Source organism: Gobius niger, assembly GCF_951799975.1.
Source record: "Gobius niger genome assembly, chromosome: 8".
NCBI classification, from domain to species: Eukaryota; Metazoa; Chordata; class Actinopteri; order Gobiiformes; family Gobiidae; genus Gobius; species Gobius niger.
In genome coordinates this window covers 22,555,563-22,573,884 of record NC_136859.1, presented here as the reverse complement: position 1 = coordinate 22,573,884, position 18,322 = coordinate 22,555,563, and the positions used below count along the sequence as shown (strand labels likewise).

The following is an 18,322-nucleotide window of genomic DNA, read 5'->3' as shown; positions in this document are numbered from 1 at the left end:
CCACAACCTCACTGAAAATGTCTCTTTGGCTCCACATCACAGGACATGAGAAGGAGAATCACAACAATACAAGCGCAACATACAGTGGAATTGCCTAAATGTAATACATTAATAGGTAGGGTGTGTGTGTATTACATAGAAAATTACATGAAAATGTAGATAAAATGTGTTATTGTAGTAGAATAAGAGATGACCATTAGAAGTACAGAAGTGACCATTAGAAGTACAAAGTATTCCAAACGTTACCCAGGTAAATGAAGCTTACACACCTCTCCACACACAGCTAGGCCTGAGCAGGTGATCTCAGTGAACCGTTCACTGCACCTACTTCACTTTTAATAAGACACGTGGTACTGCTGCTATTTCTGGCTCTATTGTTTTTTTTGTTTGTTCTGTATTTAGACTTACTGACATGGCTGGCTGTGCCTTGAGAAGCATTGAGTTAAAGTACATGTTACACTGCTCTCTAGTGGACAGATCCGCTGCATAAGAGGTAATGCAGAAACTTTTGGGCACAAATCATTTTAGATTATCCACACATTTACAACTTACTTATTTTATTACAGTTAATTGTATCTATATTTTTGATAACTGGAACTCTTTTCTACAATAATATTATAATGTGTGTGTGTGTGTGTGTGTGTGTGTGTGTGTGTGTGTGTGTGTGTGTGTGTGTGTGTGTGTGTGTGTGTGTGTGTGTGTGTGTGTGTGTGTGTGTGTGTGTGTGTGTGTGTGTGTGTGATGTTACTAATAAAGAATTTGTAGAAACACAACTAATAGATATGAATGCAAAACATCAAAATAAAAAGCATTTATCTTTAAATCTGTAATAGGTGACTCTTTTGTAAGATATTACGATTGCCACAAAATTTCATTTCCTGCCTGTCACCGAAAACATGCAGTAAATTATCTAAACTAACAGTAATTAATTGGTCAACATTGCCATAGATTAGACACAAGACAGCTCGTCCACAAACACTGGCTATAGCTTCAAGCAAACCTATTAAATCAATTGGCCGCCCCGCTGGCGCCTACTGGTGTGAACTATGTACACTTAGAATCTGGAGCATGTCCACCGCTATTTACACAGCAAGATTATTATTTTTAATGACATTGTCAGAATTACCAGCATATGCCACAAGGGGGGAAACTGTTGAAAGGAGCTTAATGTATGGTTCCTTTTATAGTTAATTTTGGGAGAGAAGAATAACAATAGAAATCTCAGGTCAAAAAAGCCATTATGTTTGTAGGCTGGGGATTTGGAAGACTCTAGTGAATCAATATAGCTGGATGTTTATTATTTATTATTTATTTTGGATAGTTGAACCATCTCATTTTCAAAGGGGTCCTAATAACAACAAGAGCCACACATGCACAAAACATGACAATACACAATAGCACATGCCAAAAGAAAGACAGAACCTAAATGAAAGAGACCAAAGACTACACAACATTGACAGTAAGCTCCCCTAAGACCCACCACATCCCAAGATCATACAATAAACTACATAGTTTACATTGATTGTAAAAATGGCATAATGAGGCCTCATAGGCAGTTTACATGACATCATAGCATTCTAAAGAGTCTATGATTTCATACGAACAGAAGAGAAGAAGCTTCTTTCTCAACAAAATGACCCCTGCTCTCCCCTCAGAACGGTACAATAAAACAAGTTGTTCACTACACATAACAGATACCCGAAACACCTGCCAATTATCTTAAACACCAACTAAATGCAGTTTACTTCATGCTTCTCTCCACCTTATGCAGGATTCGAGGACTCCAAACCTCCGCCTCTGTTTGATCGGCATGGCACTGGTGCGAGCACCTTGGTGTGAGGGTTTTTGGCCAGAGAACTACAGCTGGGCTTTAGAAAGCAGAAGATATGATTGAACCGGTGGGGCGCACTCATCAGAATAGAGTATCTAACAGCGACGCACAAGCCAGCCCTCCTGACCATGGACTAATATTCAGATTGTCGAACACGGGGTTGGCAGCAGCACATTTCCAGAGCAACGGGGAAGTGGCTAATCTGCTGCCAAATATAACTAAATTCCATCTGTTTCCTTAGATTACCTGCCACAGTTCAATTGAGCTGCCCCATATCTCCCCTCCAGAGAGATTTCCCAGTGGCAAAGAGGAAGCTAATCACCCCACAGCTCCCACATATTCACAAATGCGCTTAGATACACTTCCAATATGCTACAGTAATCTATGTTTAGATAGAAACTATGAGCGGGTGATAGAATTATTTGACTAACCCTGTGATCGATCGATCAATCAATCAATCAATCAATCAATCAATCAATCAATCAATCAATCAATCAATCAATCAATCAATCAATATATTATATAACAACTTCAAAGGCTGTTCTCTCAAAATGCACCAACCAACTTTGGATTAAATGTGATCTTAATTGTAGTTTTTAACCCCGAGAGGCAAAACTACATCAGAAATGTTCAGTTATACAGACAAAAGTAATCCTGAATCCTCTCTGAAAAACTAATTTGTCAGAAAAATTAACCCATAAAGTCTCACTATAATTTTGATTTTGTTCCCACCATTTTTTTTTCACACATTAAAGGCCATATTCCCATGTGAAAACATTAAATGACAAAAAAAATAAATGTCAATACTCTGCAGCAAGATACTCAAATTGATATAATTTTTTCCCTATTCACCTGCAATGACTCACTGTTTATTTATCTATTTATTTATTTATTTGAGCATACATTTTGCTCAAAAGGAGTAGGCTGAAGCAAAAGCTTATGAGCGCCTACCCCCAACTCAAAACTATAAACTTTTCATTTCTCATAGTACAATCAATGTAAACAAAACAACAACAAAAAACTTGTTTCCTTTCAGAACAGCTTTTTGACGCAAACCAAACTCACAACTACTGTTTGAACTATTCACATAATAACAGAACCAAACACTATTACACTATTACTATTTCCTGCAAGATCGCTACAAAGCAAGTAACAAAGCGACCATTCATATATTTCTTTCAGTTTCCAATGCCAAATATCAGCCTGTAACGCTGCTCTCTGCCCAAACACACATGTCTCCATACTGCTGACTGAGTGACAAGTACATTTAACCATTCACAGAGAAGTTTGACCTATCAGAAGCAACATGAAGAAATGATGTGTACAGGAACCATGATCAAATCAACAGGCTCGAACAACTCTGTCTTTTTTTTTCACAACTGTTTGCAAGTGCTGTATGAGTTATCCATTCACTTTCTGTTATTGCTCATTCATCATAATTGTTGTGGATTCTGGAGCAAATCCCTGTACTTCGGAGCTTTCTTCAGACACTTTGCACTGTGGCCAGCTCGTAACAGGGAATGACAAGCACTTAAAGCCCTTTTGTTAATTCCAGAAAACGTATATGCGGTGCTAAACTAATACAACAATCCCGTGCATTTCAGTTGGCTTTTGATTCAAAGCAGGTCAAAGCAGGTTTTAAGATTAATCTGACTTTTGTGGTTTTATGGGGATATTATATTACCTAATTAAAGCAGTCTTAATGATTTGCTAGTTGTGAACATTGAAATCGCTCTTCTGTCATTGGGGCAGTTAGAGTTACTGCCTAAAACATGCATATTTTGGGCAGTAGGAGTAGGGGGTGCGTGCTTCAGTACAAATTGGTAGAGTGCAGCTTTAAGGCATATCACACGTGCTTGTTTCGGTAAACGCTTTGGTAATGGTGCCTGTCCAAACGCGTCTCGCCTGTGTGTGTGAATGCTTGGTTGCCTCTTCTGTCAGTCCACTTTATTCAACCTGACACATTTTCTTTTAGCTGTGATCAGCATTTCCGAGGTGGCTGACATTGTCTCATGCCAACGTCACAGCTCCTCCCATACAACAAACCGCTCCCTTGGGAACACTCGAGAAACCTAAACATCACGGCAAAAGACTATGGGGTTGCTGCTCCAAAACACACGCTAGCCTGCGCTCTGTGTCCTTCGCTAACCCTCAAAGTATAAATGTTGAAGCAAAACCACATCTCAGGGAGCAAGCCTACTCACTATCGTCGCATTATTTCCAGTCTCATACACAGCAAAAGCCTAGATTTCTCACTGCCTTCATGCTTTTGTGACTGTCCCACTCCTGGACATCAGCCAAATCCTTTCAGGACTGTCCCAATACAGATTTTATTTTGAAATTATTAACTTACAGACCAGCGCTTGAAAGTGTTTAAGGACAAAATTGAAATCAGAATAGCTTTTTTTAAGCTTGTTTAAAAACTGCTTTGCCCCTGACTCAGACTGAGAGGTGGGCAGTATTGAAACTATGGCTGTCTGTGTTCCTGTCTTTTTCAGGGCCATAATAATAGCCTCTCTATGGCTAACAATAGAGAGGTAATAGATACCCAGCCTATTGTGGGCCTGGGCTGCACTGCTCAATTCATCATCATAGCATGTCACAGGCAAAGTAGCACTGTAAGCTTAATGGAAGTCAGTGGAAATATTATGACATGACATTGGCATACTTGACCATTTCCTGTTTATAATCTTTTTAATATTCATTACTAACATAGTAACTACTGACACAGCAAATTAAATGAAGGTTGGTTTGATTGAGGAGTCAATACTGTATGGCTAAGAGTATTATGGCGTGAACTCTGAGAACAGTCTATGGCTCTGTCAGATGAATCTAAATTAAAGTCTTTTGTGTAGGAGCATTGCTGTTGTTGTTTACGTCCATGTTTGTGTTTTGTTTTTGGTAAATAATAGACAAACCACGGATGCATCTAGAAGTGTTTAAAACACAGTTAGAGCAGTTTGTGAACATTGTTTTCGACTATCATAGAACTATTTTTTACTTATGAATGCGTTCATATTGCCTAACAAAGCCCAGGTAGTGTAGCTACTGTATAGTTTCTGAAGAGTTTTGACATGGCAACAATGATGTATTTGCAATAGTTAACATAGAAACAATGTGAAACAAAGGTAGGGCCTACCTGTTGAAAGATATTATTCTGCCTGCATTAGACATTCACACATTTGTAAAAAGGCCTGGCAAGATCAGGATTGCCACATTCAGTAAAAAGGCAGATGGGGAGAGCTACAGTAGTAGAGAAAATGAACTTGAACTTGCTGGCACTCAACAGCTGTCTGACGGCAGACAAATCTGTGACTTTGTCTGCGGTAAAATTCCAAATCAGAGGAATCCCTGCATCAGCTTCGTCTCTTCATGGACTTCAACAGACACCACCACTCGTCCAATCATCACCCACTGCATTAAAAACCATGGTCAAGTGCCAATGTACTGCCACGACAAATGATTCAAACGGTATTTAGTTATAATAATTTTTTCCACTGGCACAATGCTGTGTTAAGCCCGGCCCTAAACATGAAATCAATGCATTAAAACAGATAATACACATCTTTGAAGACATTGGAAACACAAATCAATAGCAGTGCTTAGTGCTCGTGCTTCTCAGCTAGAAGGTCCCGGGTTCGATTCCCGGCCGGACGGGTTTTTCTCTGTGTTTCCATGTTCTCCCTGTGTCTGTGGGTACTCCGGTGTTCCCTACCACTAAAAACGTGTACAATAGGCCAGGGAGAATGAGAGTGTGTTTGAGAGTGTGAGTGGGGGACACCGGATGGAAATTACATGCATGAGTCCCATGTTTATTAACATGCACTGTCCTGACTAAATAAACATAAATACATTTAAGCAAAGTCAATGCAGTGACTAAAACACTAGTTTTACAATGTAGTATTCTCTTCTTATGGGAGACAAACCAAAATGCACACCCTCCCCCGCGGCCCTCTCACAGGCCATGTGTTAAAACACATCCATCTCCATGGCGATGAGCATTAAGTCAGCCGGACGGTGATATTAAGGGATTACAGGGTGATCCTCCATCTGACATCAGCTCTCTGTGTCTGAGGGCCACAATCGTATGACAGTGCAAACACGTCTTTTTTCTGTTGTCAGTGGCCAGTACTTCATTTGTAAATCAGAAGTTACAGGAACACTTTTCAACTGGTGTAATGGGGAGCAATGGCTCAAAACAGTTACTGGAACACTCCCATTAAAGACAATTTTATCATCTCAAAGCTTTGCTGGATTCTCCAAAGTAGCTCCTGGATCCTTGACCAATGAAAATAGAGAGTTGGGGGATCAAATTAATCACTATGTGTGCCAGTCAAGGCCTGTTTGGTGCTCTGGGAGAACAATCTCTCCGCCCCTCCCTCGAAATGCGAAAGTAGGACAATTTGAAGGCAATGAGTATTAATTACACACTCTTCTTTTTATCGTCAAATGTGATTTAATTACAGTTTGCACTTAACCAGGTAAAATCTCTGTGATCACTGGCCACATTTGAATGAAGTACACAATGATTGAAATCTTAAAATGAGTTCTTAGTGCCTGTTTCCAAGTTAAACTAATCCACTAGGGATAAGAATTGATAGAATCTATGTCATTGATAATTCCTTGCATGTAGTTTTATTTTTGATAAATATATTGGGTACTTTGACAAAAGTCATTCTGAATAAACTTCCTAGCATTTAAAAAGGCTATTGTAAAAGGATTATCAAATCAACACCTACATTTATCTGTATAGCCACTTCCACACATTATCAAAAAATCCTCCTTTTGGCAAATACAGCTGAGATGATGTGAAGAAAAACAAGATAACTTGTTTGTTTTGGTCCTGTTGAGAGCTACTGCGGATTTGTCTTGCAATATTCAGTGTATAGCCACTATCGCCTTATGAAAGTATAAAACCATACAGATTTTTTTTTTACTAACGTGCAGTCCAGATTCACATGGTAGGATACACAAATCGTAAATATGCACAGTAACTCAATGTGTGCAACTTTGCTTTCAAAGCTCACATAAAGCCACCTTCAGCCCTAGGCTGAGTGAGCATGGGTCTGTATTTTCTATACAGTGTGTCTTAGACTAGGTTATACATGCCAGTGCCAGTGTGGACTTATATAAGGGCCATGCAGGGCTGCATTAGTGACGTCAGGACAGCGGCTGCTCTTTATCCTCCACTATTTGTGTCAGTTGGTCTCCTCTGTAATCTAGCCCACCACTGTTTAGTACATGTACTGGTCATAACGTGCTGTAACGCCACTAAAGGTCTGACCCCTTCATCACAGATGGACAGCAAGGGTTTCACTGCACACAAAAAGAGACGTCTGAATAAATAAAAAATCAACATGATTTCAGGTTGGCCCATGTCATCTTCAACTGACCCTATTGTGATCCCATGAATGTTTATAATTACCACTTTATAAACTTTATATAAATGAGACCTTTTTATTAGGATAAAAAAAAGAAAAGAAAATGTGTTAACTGAACAAGCCTTATATAAGCAAATGTAAAGTTTGCCGGCTCTGCTGAACACATTACATAATTCCACTGTCTCTCTGTGCTGTACAGAGATAATGTGTGTTTCATTGATGGCTACTAACATTACAGAGCATTTGTTTAGAGGTTTTAAAGCCGCACAAAGGCGTTCTGCATTAGAAAGGCCGGCTCCTAGGCAGCATGCACGCGTTTGAGTCACCAGCCTGCACCTGCTTCGTCCAGCTGAGACTTGAATGAGCAGAAATACACAAATAAACACAGAGAGAAGGGGAGATTAGAGAGAGCACTGTGTAAACTACAGACGGTAAAAATATCAACAGTAAACAGTGCAGGCTTCTGGGGCTGTGATAATAACTTAGTTTTCAGTGCAAGTTTTAGGTTTCTGGAAGTCTCCTTCCTCCACTTATGGGACAGGCACAAAATGGCTTGAAGTCACCAAATAGTTACTTAGTAGTAGTGTAGTCTGCTTCTACTTGTACAAAAATGTTCTTTCTTTTAAAAAAAAGTGTGACGACAAGCGATATCTGTCAGCTATTAGTCCTTGCCATAGTTTTCTTTTTCCAATTGTTCATTCCTTGTAATGATTAAACAAACAAAATTAAGTATTCCAAAGACGAAAGATAAAAATTAAAAAGAAAACAGCAAAGATTTCATATTGAGTAATAATTTTTCCAACTCTCCACACTAGGACAGGAGTGATCACACGCACTGATTGTACCGAGAGCAACTTAACTAAAAACACTGCAAAAGAAATTGCTTGAATTGGACCTTCCTTTGTTTATAACAACTTCACAAACAACAACAAAACTTACTTCATTTCCACATGCCATTGTCACTAAAGAATTGCATGCATCATAATCAATTATGACATGCGTGAATGAAAGCTTATGTGCATAACGCTTTTCGCATGACAAGTCACCTAAAGAGCTTCACCAAGGGATTTTTTCTTTCACTCCACACATGGTAATGGTAAGCTAGAGTATGCAGCTACAGTTTCTCCTGGGGTAGACTGACAGAAGCAAACCAACGGACCCTTCGACCATCCCCAGTCATTCACACACACAGACGTCATACATCCTGGACTATATGTTTTTCTACAAAGGCACACTGAGAACAAACTTCACAAGGAAGGGCCCCATCCGTTCAGGGGATTGAATCTGAGATCTTCTTGCTGTGAAGCATGAGCGCTAACCGCTGCACCACTTTGTTTGGGGTATAGTCCTTGCCTCAAGTGGAGGAGTTCAAGTATCTCGCAGTCTTGTTCACGTGAGATTGCTGCGGCGGATCGCTGTGGCGGAAGCAGTGCTGCGGTCTCTGTATCAGACTGTTGTGGTGAAGAGGGAGCTGAGTTGGGGCAAAACTCTCAATTTACCGATCGATCTACTTTCCTTTCCTCACCTATGGTCACGAGATTTGGGTAATGGCCGAGAAGGACAAGATCGCCGGAATGAGTTTCCTCCGCAGGATGGCTTAGAGACAGGGTGAGGAGCTAAGTTACCCGGTAGGAGCTCGGAGTAGAGCCACTGGTCCTACATGTCGGCATCTGGTTCGGATACCTCCTAGTCGCTTCCCTCAGGAGGTGTTCCGGGCATGTCCCATTGGTAAGAGGACACCCTGGAGGAACCGGGTCCACCCAGATCAGCTGGAAGAAGTGTGTGTGGATAGGGAAGTCTGAGCATCTGATCTGCCCCCGCGACCCGGCCCAAGATAAAGCAGGAGAAAATGGATGGATGGATGGATGGGATGTGATGGGGGAGTGAAATAGATAAATACTGGAATTACTTTTTGTACTTGATGCCTGAAGCACATTTCAAATCAAACCTCTTGACATGAAAGCATATTCTGTTCTAGTTTGTTCTCGTCTAAAGAGCATTCACCCAATAATTAAGGGTTGGGCACTACGATAGCTGGCCAGGCTTCAAAGCATGAGTAAGACACAACTGGTGAAAGTTAGCCTTGTGCTACAACTCAGTATTGTCTTGTGCATTCATTAATGTCCCAACCAAATAAACAACTGAATGAAGACTAAGTTAACAAAAAGATGCATACATTTTTAAATATATTTTCCCACAACTTTCTTAAACATTTTTCTACTGTCCTGCTCCACCAAGGACATTGGAAACAGTGCGGCAGGGCCAGGAAAATCCCTTCAAACTTTGTTCAAATGAGAGAATCAAACGGATGCTGACAAATGCAGATGTTATTTAGAACAAAGCTGCAGAGACAATGGGGCCCAATGCGGTGCCATGCAGTAGAACAGCTGCCTATAGGAGATGGCAGGCTGATTGCTCTGTCAATGGGGACTGAGGTTGTCATATCTGAGAGCTGATAGCATCACACACATAACTGTCCCTCCTTCACTGATGCCTGCTCTCTCCAGCGGCTGTCCATGTTCCTTTAGCCAACAAAAAGATCATGGTCTCATAAGTTATACATTGTCTGTACGATGAGAGAGATTTTACTTGCACTACAGAGCTAGAACACGGATGTAATATGCATGTTACATAATGTATCATTTTAACAACAGCCTTTTGTGTTCTCACTAATTTCTCTGCTCAGCTGAGGAAAACTACGTGACAACAGGCCAACCTCCCATGACCAAAACATATTGTTACTTTAATTAGCATGATGATGTATTCATTTGGCGTGAGTTCTGCAATACAGAGTCAGAAAGACAGCAATCTCCCTCTCTCTCTCTCTCTCTCCCTCTCTCTCCCCTTGGGGAAAGTGGTGGGGGAGGGGATCTCCTGAACTCTCATGACAGAATCTGCTCTTTGCATGGGAAGGCGAGGATGAGCGAGCATGGGAATAAAAGCAGTGAGTGAACGTGGATACTGTATGTTGTCCAGAGGAAAGCATCACACAGCATTTCATAACAGTCGTGCTATTGTGTCATAATAATGGGCGTTTCTATTGTTTGCGTGCTGTGGAGTTGCTCGAGCGGCTGGACCAGTTTTATCCCTGTAAAAACCTATAGCTGGCATGAGGTGCTCTGTATCCATAGCGCAATCCAAAAGCAGATTTTATTTTGCACTCTCATTCAACTCAAAATCTCACATTACAAGGTGGATCCGGGTCACTGTCTGGATCCGGATTCCCAGCAACGCCGTACAAAACTCTGCTGTGAAAGTCGCTTCAGGGAAAAGGACTCGATCGGCTTCTGAAAGTAGCCACTGTTTCATATAACCTTTGAGGAAAGGCTATGTTAATTTGATAGATAGATAGATAGATAGATAGATAGATAGATAGATAGATAGATAGATAGATAGATAGATAGATAGATAGATAGATAGATAGATAGATAGATAGATAGATAGATAGATAGATAGATAGATAGATAGATAGATAGATAGATAGATAGATAGATCAACAAAAAGTGAGTGAGTGAGTGAGTGAGTGAGTGAGTGAGTGAGTGAGTGAGTGAGTGAGTGAGTGAGTGAGTGAGTGAGTGAGTGAGTGAGTGAGTGAGTGAGTGAGTGAGTGAGTGAGTGAGTGAGTGAGTGAGTGAGTGAGTGAGTGAGTGAGTGAGTGAGTGAGTGAGTGAGTGAGTGAGTGAGTGAAAAAACACTTTTCTTACAGCATGCCACATAGTATAAATGCTTGAGTGTAGTGTTTAAAGAGCCAATATGCAACTGAATTCGTCCAACTCTCTCTTTCTCTCAGAGCAGTCGAGATCCTATAGCCTCCAGGGAGGAAGGGCTGCTCTGTTTCTCTGACCCCAGCTGGTACATTGAGCTCCAGCACATCAGATAAATGACCAGGGAGGGGGGTGAGGTGGGGAGGGCTGTGCGCGAGTGTATGTTTGATAGGGATGGGGGGTACGTAGTGAAAGGAAATGGGATATAATCAATCACCGCTAATTCTAGGTCAATGCACTTCATGTTGAGCACACACAGACTCACCACCAACCCATTGCACTGTAACCATGTGCTAAGTGGGAATTAATAAGAGCATTCGTTTTCATTTTTAACGACAACGCTGAGTATTGAACTTAGTGGTTCACCAATTGGATTTGAAAAATAAAGGATATTACAACATTTTAATCATTATTTGTTGCAGCTTAATGTTTAATGTGTCTAAGGTTTTCCTCAATGTGAAATGAATGAAGAAAACGTATCAGAAAAGTATTCTGCGATTCCAAGCACTAATACAGGTAATAGGGCTGCATGATATGGGGAAAATGTGAAATCGTCACTGTCTTGAATAGTATGATAATGTTGCAATATTTTACTTACTAATTTACTTATTTCAACACAGTACATTCGATTTAATTCAAACAGAAATTGTAAGTAATTTGTTCTTATTTTCAGCAAATTAAAAACTGAAATAATATAGGTAATTGTGACTAAAACTGATCTTTTGTTACCAAGTTACCAAGCATATTTTGTTCTAGGCTGTGTTAGCAAAATTGTGTAAATCTCAGTCAGATGAAAGACTTAAGTAATATTGCATCACTTAATGCTGTGATTTCATTCCTTTGGCGATTTATTGTGCAGGCTTATATTATGTTCATTATGGCAAAAATGTATTTCAGCAATGCCAAAAACTCCAATGTAAAATGACAGGTAAGGTAGGGATGCACTAAGAAGTGGAAAGTGCAACCTGAACTGAAAACGCTGGATGATTAAGATTTACTTGTATCCCTTGTAGCAGTTTTATAAACTTGCAGGTGAGTTTTCTAGTATTTCGGTGAGAGTGACCCTGAAAAGTGACCCTGCAAAATGTGAAATGTGCCTATAAACTCATCCCTGGGAATAATTGGGAGTCATCAAATGTGTTTGGAAAGTTTGAAATGAGTTTGGACACGACAAACATTTTAATTTAGTGGCTTCTGCTTTCATTGTTTGTAATCACAGGGTATCTGCAGGAACCCCAAAGTTCAAAGTTCAAACTTTAAGGACTCATGGCATCTTCAAGAGGCTACAACAAATCAAGCAATTTGTCTTATATCAACTTTTAATACTTTTTAAGACCCCGCGGAATCGCGGATACCCTGAATCAATAAAAAATAAATAAATTACCAGTACTTACGAATGGAGCGATCAGCAATAAAAGCTACAATTCAATATTTGAGGTAAATTTGTCAGTGTAAATTTTGTTTAGCGTGTAATAAAGGCTTGGTGCACAAATAATATGCAGTTAGAAAGCTACAAGATAGGACAAATCATTTATTTTTGACAATGCCATTTAGGATCATTGGCACCATAAAAGCTGGTAACTCAAGTATTACTCAGAACGTTTCCCTAAATTAGACTCATACAAACTATAAAGGGCTGGATTTGAGGTTTGAGTGTGTCACAGCGTCTAAAATGAAGCATGACAGAACATGACACTGCCCCTGCTCACTGGGTTCTCTGCAAGCAGCACAGCACAGGGCCTCTCCATGGGTCACTCCTTCACAGGCAGCTAAGGCCAATGAGAGTTCAGGCTGTGGGGCAGGGGTCCACGAAAGCCAGGCATTCTATAAGGTCTAATCTCTGGGACTAGAAACTCATTTGAGTTCATTTCATTCAAAATAGATCTTCATTGGTAGGATTTTAAGTGTTTTATTTCCATACCACATGAAACAAACAAGTTCACTAAATTTCTAAAAAAGTTTTGTCTTTAGTGTCTTCATATTTTCTATCAACAGAATCATGGTTATTTTATGCACCTGTGAAAATAGATATTAGATTTCTACATTAAAAGAATAGAATATTTATTGTCTCCTTATGGGGAAATTTGTCTTGGACAACCAGGGCAGGTACAAACAAAAACCATAGAAACAAACAAATATACACATCAAAAAGCACAAACCACACAAAGTGTTCATGTAAACCTCAAAAGACAGCTTCACAGCCACAGGTCCCGGGCTCGAACCCGGGACCTGTGGAGTTTACATGTCTCTATGCGTAGGTTTCCTCTACCTCTAAAAATATGTACAATATGTACAACAATCGTCCAGCCATTTCCTGCTAACCATTAGTTCCATTTCTGACCATTGTCCACTCCTGCCTGGCTTCAAATCTGGAAATCGGCCTACACTGGCTGCCTACTACAGGTTGGCAGTGAGGATGGGTCAAATGCAGAACAGAAATTTCCCCATGGGCATATCTTAATCATAATCATCACACCATTTGAAGACAGGATATTCTTCCTGTTAGCAAAATATATGGTACTCCCTAAATAATAGAAGCAATTGTGATATGGTAAATGCAACCATTCAAATATTTTGATTTAACTGCTGTAATCGTGCAGCCCGAGAATACATTCCTGTAAGTTTGAATGACGGTCAGGATTTAGCAGTCGTTGGTGTGTGGATCTCATGGTGTTGTATATTTGCTACAAGTCAGCCACCACACAAAGGCACCCACAGTCCCGTTAGAATGTGCAGGGCAACACACAGTAGCTAATTACTTGCAAGTCAGCAGCACTAGATTTCTTTCTCTGTGGCACCTCAGTCAGATGACAGGGAGTTGGCAAGCCCTGCAGCTGGAGGCTTCTCTGTTTGTCCTTCTTTTTCTTCATCCCTCCATTCCTCAAGGATTCCCTCTGTTAGATTATTATGCATGTTCAAGTGGCCACTTTCCCTGAAAAGGCAGGCAGGCTCCTAACATACTGAATATAGCCTAAAAAATGTATAGGGCTATACGATACAAATGCTGCTATTGCTGCAATCGCTGTGATCTGAATATTAGCCAACACATTATCTGGATCAAAGGAATAGAGATGGGGATTCGCAGCATCGTCATACTGCATCAAGTTCCCCGTCAGTGTAATAAACCAATGAGTGACAGTGGCTCAGATGGTACACCAGGTTGTCTTATTATTGAAGGGTTGGCGGTTCAAATCCTGGCACCCACTGGTGTAGACTGTCATTGTGTCCTTGGGCAACACTTCACCCACCTTGCCTATGTGGGGTGTGTAAGTGGTTGGTGGAGGTCGGAGGAGCTAATGGCGCAGATTAGCAGCCTTGATTCCACCAAGTATAGAAATGTTCAGAAACATGCTGTATAAAACTGATGCATATAATAATCAAGTTAGTGTTCATAACATAAGATAAGATAAGACTCTATGGATCTCACTTTGGAGTATGCTGATGCTATAGTGTGTTATCTATTTAGCTGTAGCGACCCAGCAGTTATCTGAGCTGTTCTGCAGCTCGTTTGTTAATTTTTCAAATTCCTTTTGGCATTTAATGTAACTCCCTGGACAATACTACTTACTTGCAACAAACATGGCAGATTTGGCCTTTAATCTTAAATTGTCAACGTCTGACCCCAATCTTTGTTGCAATTGACTAAAGCTGCAGCCTGACAGAGAGTCGGTGTCTGGAGCTTATATGATGATTTATAACATTATTATAAGTGAGATAAGTCCCTCTGAGCGTTTTATGCTATTGTAAAGACAATTAATGAATACTGTCGCTGGTTCGCAGTTACACCTGTCGTAGTGGCAACAGTAGTTCACTTCTTTGGTAACTTATGTATTTATATTTGTATAATACTGTGGTATATTGAACATATGACATTTTGATTGTATTTAGTATTGTTCATCCCAGCAGTATTATAAAGCGTAATTTAATTTATTGAAGGTTGATCGATGTAAATGGATAAACTTTCTGTGCGCACACTGATTAAACTCGGGGTCCTGTGTTTTACACAGGCCAGGTCCCCAGTCTTGGATGGCGCTCTGCATATAGGCCTCGAGCTTGAGCCCAAGGATCTCCACCTCTCAACCCTGAACTCCATCTGTGCTGGTCGGGCCGGTAGACGGCTTATTATAGCCAGACTCCACTTCACGATTCTGCGGCCCTTTGCGTTTGTTGATATTTCCAGTAGCATTTTCTTTCTTTTTAAATGTCTTTCCTATCAATGTGGAAATGTGGAAATCTCAAAGAATAGTGTTGTTACTGGGATATTTATCTTTGTAATTGAGTGTTTTTCATTGTGCAGGGCTCATATCTACTACAGGATTTGGGAGTGCAGTGTGGGAGTTTGTTTCTGAGACAACTGGAGATGACATGAACCTGACAAGTTAATCTGCTGCAGCTGTACCTGTGCCAGCCCTGAGCATCTCAACAAAGCTTTAGGATGTTATGAATCACACGTATAGAAACTGGGATTACGGGTTGCGATGACTCATGGTGAGTCACTTAAAGACAAATATGTACTGTTTCTGTGAAATAATAAGATGCCGACCGATAACATTTCTCAAAACTATAGTCAAGAAATCGCAGGTAATTTTCAGTAACTACAAGCTCTTAGCCAACAATGACTGTGGCAGCTGGCTCCCAGGCCCAACACATTGTCTTTTATCAGTCCAACGTCGAGATAAATCCCCAGGTAACCGTGACAAACACAACAGCAGATATACTTGAAGACAACTCATGTCTCATAAAAAAAAAACGGGCTAGTATTTAATCAAAGGAACATCTTGACCCGGTGACATTGCTTTCATCTTGTTTAATATCAAACAATCATTCAGGTTATCCTATGCAAAAGAACAGCCTTTTATTCATTGTGACAGGGCTTTGAAATCATGGTAAAACTAAAGAGTGAATAAAACTGACAATCCCTTTACCTTGGAGAAAAGGGAGGGAAAATGACTGGCCGATTGGGGAGGAGGGGGGGTACAGCTCTCAAATGGGTAGGGAAACAGCGGAAAAGGCCTGGATGATTCACACAGCGTGCACCGCCGCAGCTGAGGTAGCCATGTCTTGGAGTCCATGAGTCATGTTTATTATGCACCAATGTTGCATAGGAATTAATGCACAACTTTTGTCCCAAAGGAATTGCACTTTGGTGAAAGCATTGCAAAGAAAACCATACTGGTGCACGTCGAAAACTTCTCATACTTGCCACATCACAGACATTTCATCCAGAGGCCAGAACAGTTAGAAATATAACATTCTACAGTGCCTACCCAAGCACAATAACGTGAGATGCTACACAGGCTACAGATAACTTGAGAGAGCGCACAACAGCTGCACTTTGTCATGGTCTGTGAGTATGCAAATGTGGCCATCGTTTTTCATTGAAGGAGAGTTACAAGAGTATATTTAAGGCCACCGCCCTTTAATCCATGATCTCTTGTCTTTACCCTGGATTCTTTCAGAGGGTTTTATCCATGTATTAGCTCGCAATAAACCATGACAGGACAACATAAGCACGCAATAGTCGGTTATCAAGCACAGTTACGCTCACACACAGCTGACAGCCCGCTAGTAGCAGGAACACTCGGGTCCACCTTAAAAAAAAAAAGACTCCAGCCCACAGTGGACAGCGCCGTGGTGCTGAACTGCTCAGAGCGACATCTGTACACAGAGGAGCGGCGACACAGCTCCTTCCACCTATCTGCCCTCAGCTAGCGTAGAAATCACGTAAACGCGCGTACCCACACACGGCATGCGCCAGCACTACAAAGGACACCTTAAATGATCTGGCCAGTGTCATATTGTGTAATCTCGGTGACGCTCTATGGGGAAAGGTTAAGCAATTTGGCGTGCTTTTTACGTGAAAATGGCGCCCGTTGCTGCTAACCCAACCCATTATACTGCCCTATACCAAGTGGGGGAAAGAGGGTTGAGTGTTTTGCCACAAGTAAATGTCGCATCGTAAAACGGGATTCAAGTAGTGTATACGAGTAGTGTTTTCCTCAAAGGATGTCACTCCACAATAAAGCCATAGAAGCCTCGCTCTAACCTTGTCACAGCGGCTAGCCTCGAGTAATGTGGGTTATGTCAAGAGGAACCAGTTCTCTCAACATGGACACAATTAAAGACATTCACACCGCTCTGACAGTCACCCAAAAGCCCCCGATCCTTACTTTAACATCGACTGTTCCTTCGCTTCCTCCTTCTTCTGTCGATCCATGACGCCGAGGATGATCTTCCTCTCCTCCTCCGTGAGGTGGCTGAGGTCCGGCATCTCCGGCATGGCGCTGGCCGCCGAAGCAGCAGCGGGGCCAGGGCCAGGGCCGCCCCGGGGCCCGTGTGGAGCAGACATCTTTTACACCCGCTTGCTACAAAACGAGAAAAATGCCATCAAAGCAACAGTAGTGTTGGTGGCGGCAATTGATTTCATGCATTTTAGACCGGGGACCTGACATATGTCTCACAAAAGCCACACAAGCTAGTCTCATGCTGCATAAATAAGCGTCAAATGTGTTTAAAGCGTTGTCATATGGGTTCACTGCAGAGAATTTCGCATTATTTAAGCTGTTGCAGGTTCACACACTACATTTACACATCAAACTATGCACCTCAACAAATAGACTGATAGCAGGGTGCACAGGCTGCAGGTGACAACCTTCAGGTATCTCCAACCCAAGCATCCGTTCAGCGACCATAGGATTAAACATAAGTCTTGCCTTTTAATTTGCAGTCATGTTAAATCCTGTTTAACCCATCGCTGCCATCCTTTAGAAAGGGTTTCCGCGCATGGTGGGAATAAGAAGCCCCGTCCGCCCTTGTTTTGTTTTGGAGTCCTAAGCCCTCCTCTTCCACTCTGCTTAGCTCGCTTTCCTCCAGGTTCGTAATTCTTGGTGATTTCTTAAATGCACAAAAATGGATGCAATGAGAGAGGGGAGAGAGGGGGGAGAGAGGAGAGGGGGAAAAAATCCAGATAGGAAGAAGGGGCGGAGCTCTGGATACACGTAGAAGAATAAACGGGAGCTGGTGAAGGGGAGAGGGCTGTTCATTGACAGCAGGCGCATAGCAGCAGCAAAAACACGGACTGGAGGGCAGCGCGTACAGCTGGAGTGAGCTACACTTTTACAGGAAAAGCATCATGCATATTTCATTAGCACATCATGAGCACTGTGAAAGGGCCAATATGAAGTGGCAAGATAAATACAGAAAGTGACTATTGACTGTAACTCCAAATGATGCTGGATTTCCTGTCCCTATATTCACTCAGCATGATGAAAGTCACAGTTTTTGGACTGAAAGATTCAGGATGACTAAGAAGTTAGATCTTCCCAAGTTATAACCTGATATTTTTA

The 18,322-nt window shown here is 41.2% G+C and overlaps 1 protein-coding gene across 7 annotated transcripts in view; it reads right to left on the bottom strand.

Moving 5' to 3' along the window:
• The window catches only part of rims2a (regulating synaptic membrane exocytosis 2a), a 101,793-nt gene extending 83,836 nt beyond the window's left edge, over positions 1-17,957 (bottom strand). For 5 of the 7 annotated variants that reach the window (XM_079561748.1, XM_079561746.1, XM_079561749.1 and 2 more), the window contains exons 1-2: positions 17,690-17,956; positions 17,147-17,341 (exon numbers count right to left, since the gene is read on the bottom strand). In XM_079561748.1, coding sequence (XP_079417874.1) covers positions 17,147-17,325 — 179 coding nt within the window. In that variant the 5' untranslated portion in view covers positions 17,326-17,341; positions 17,690-17,956. Of the gene's footprint in view, positions 1-17,146; positions 17,342-17,689 lie in introns of all 7 variants that reach the window. The other 2 variants (XM_079561738.1, XM_079561747.1) reach the window with 1 other exon arrangement.
• Between the last annotated feature and the right edge of the window lie 365 nt (positions 17,958-18,322).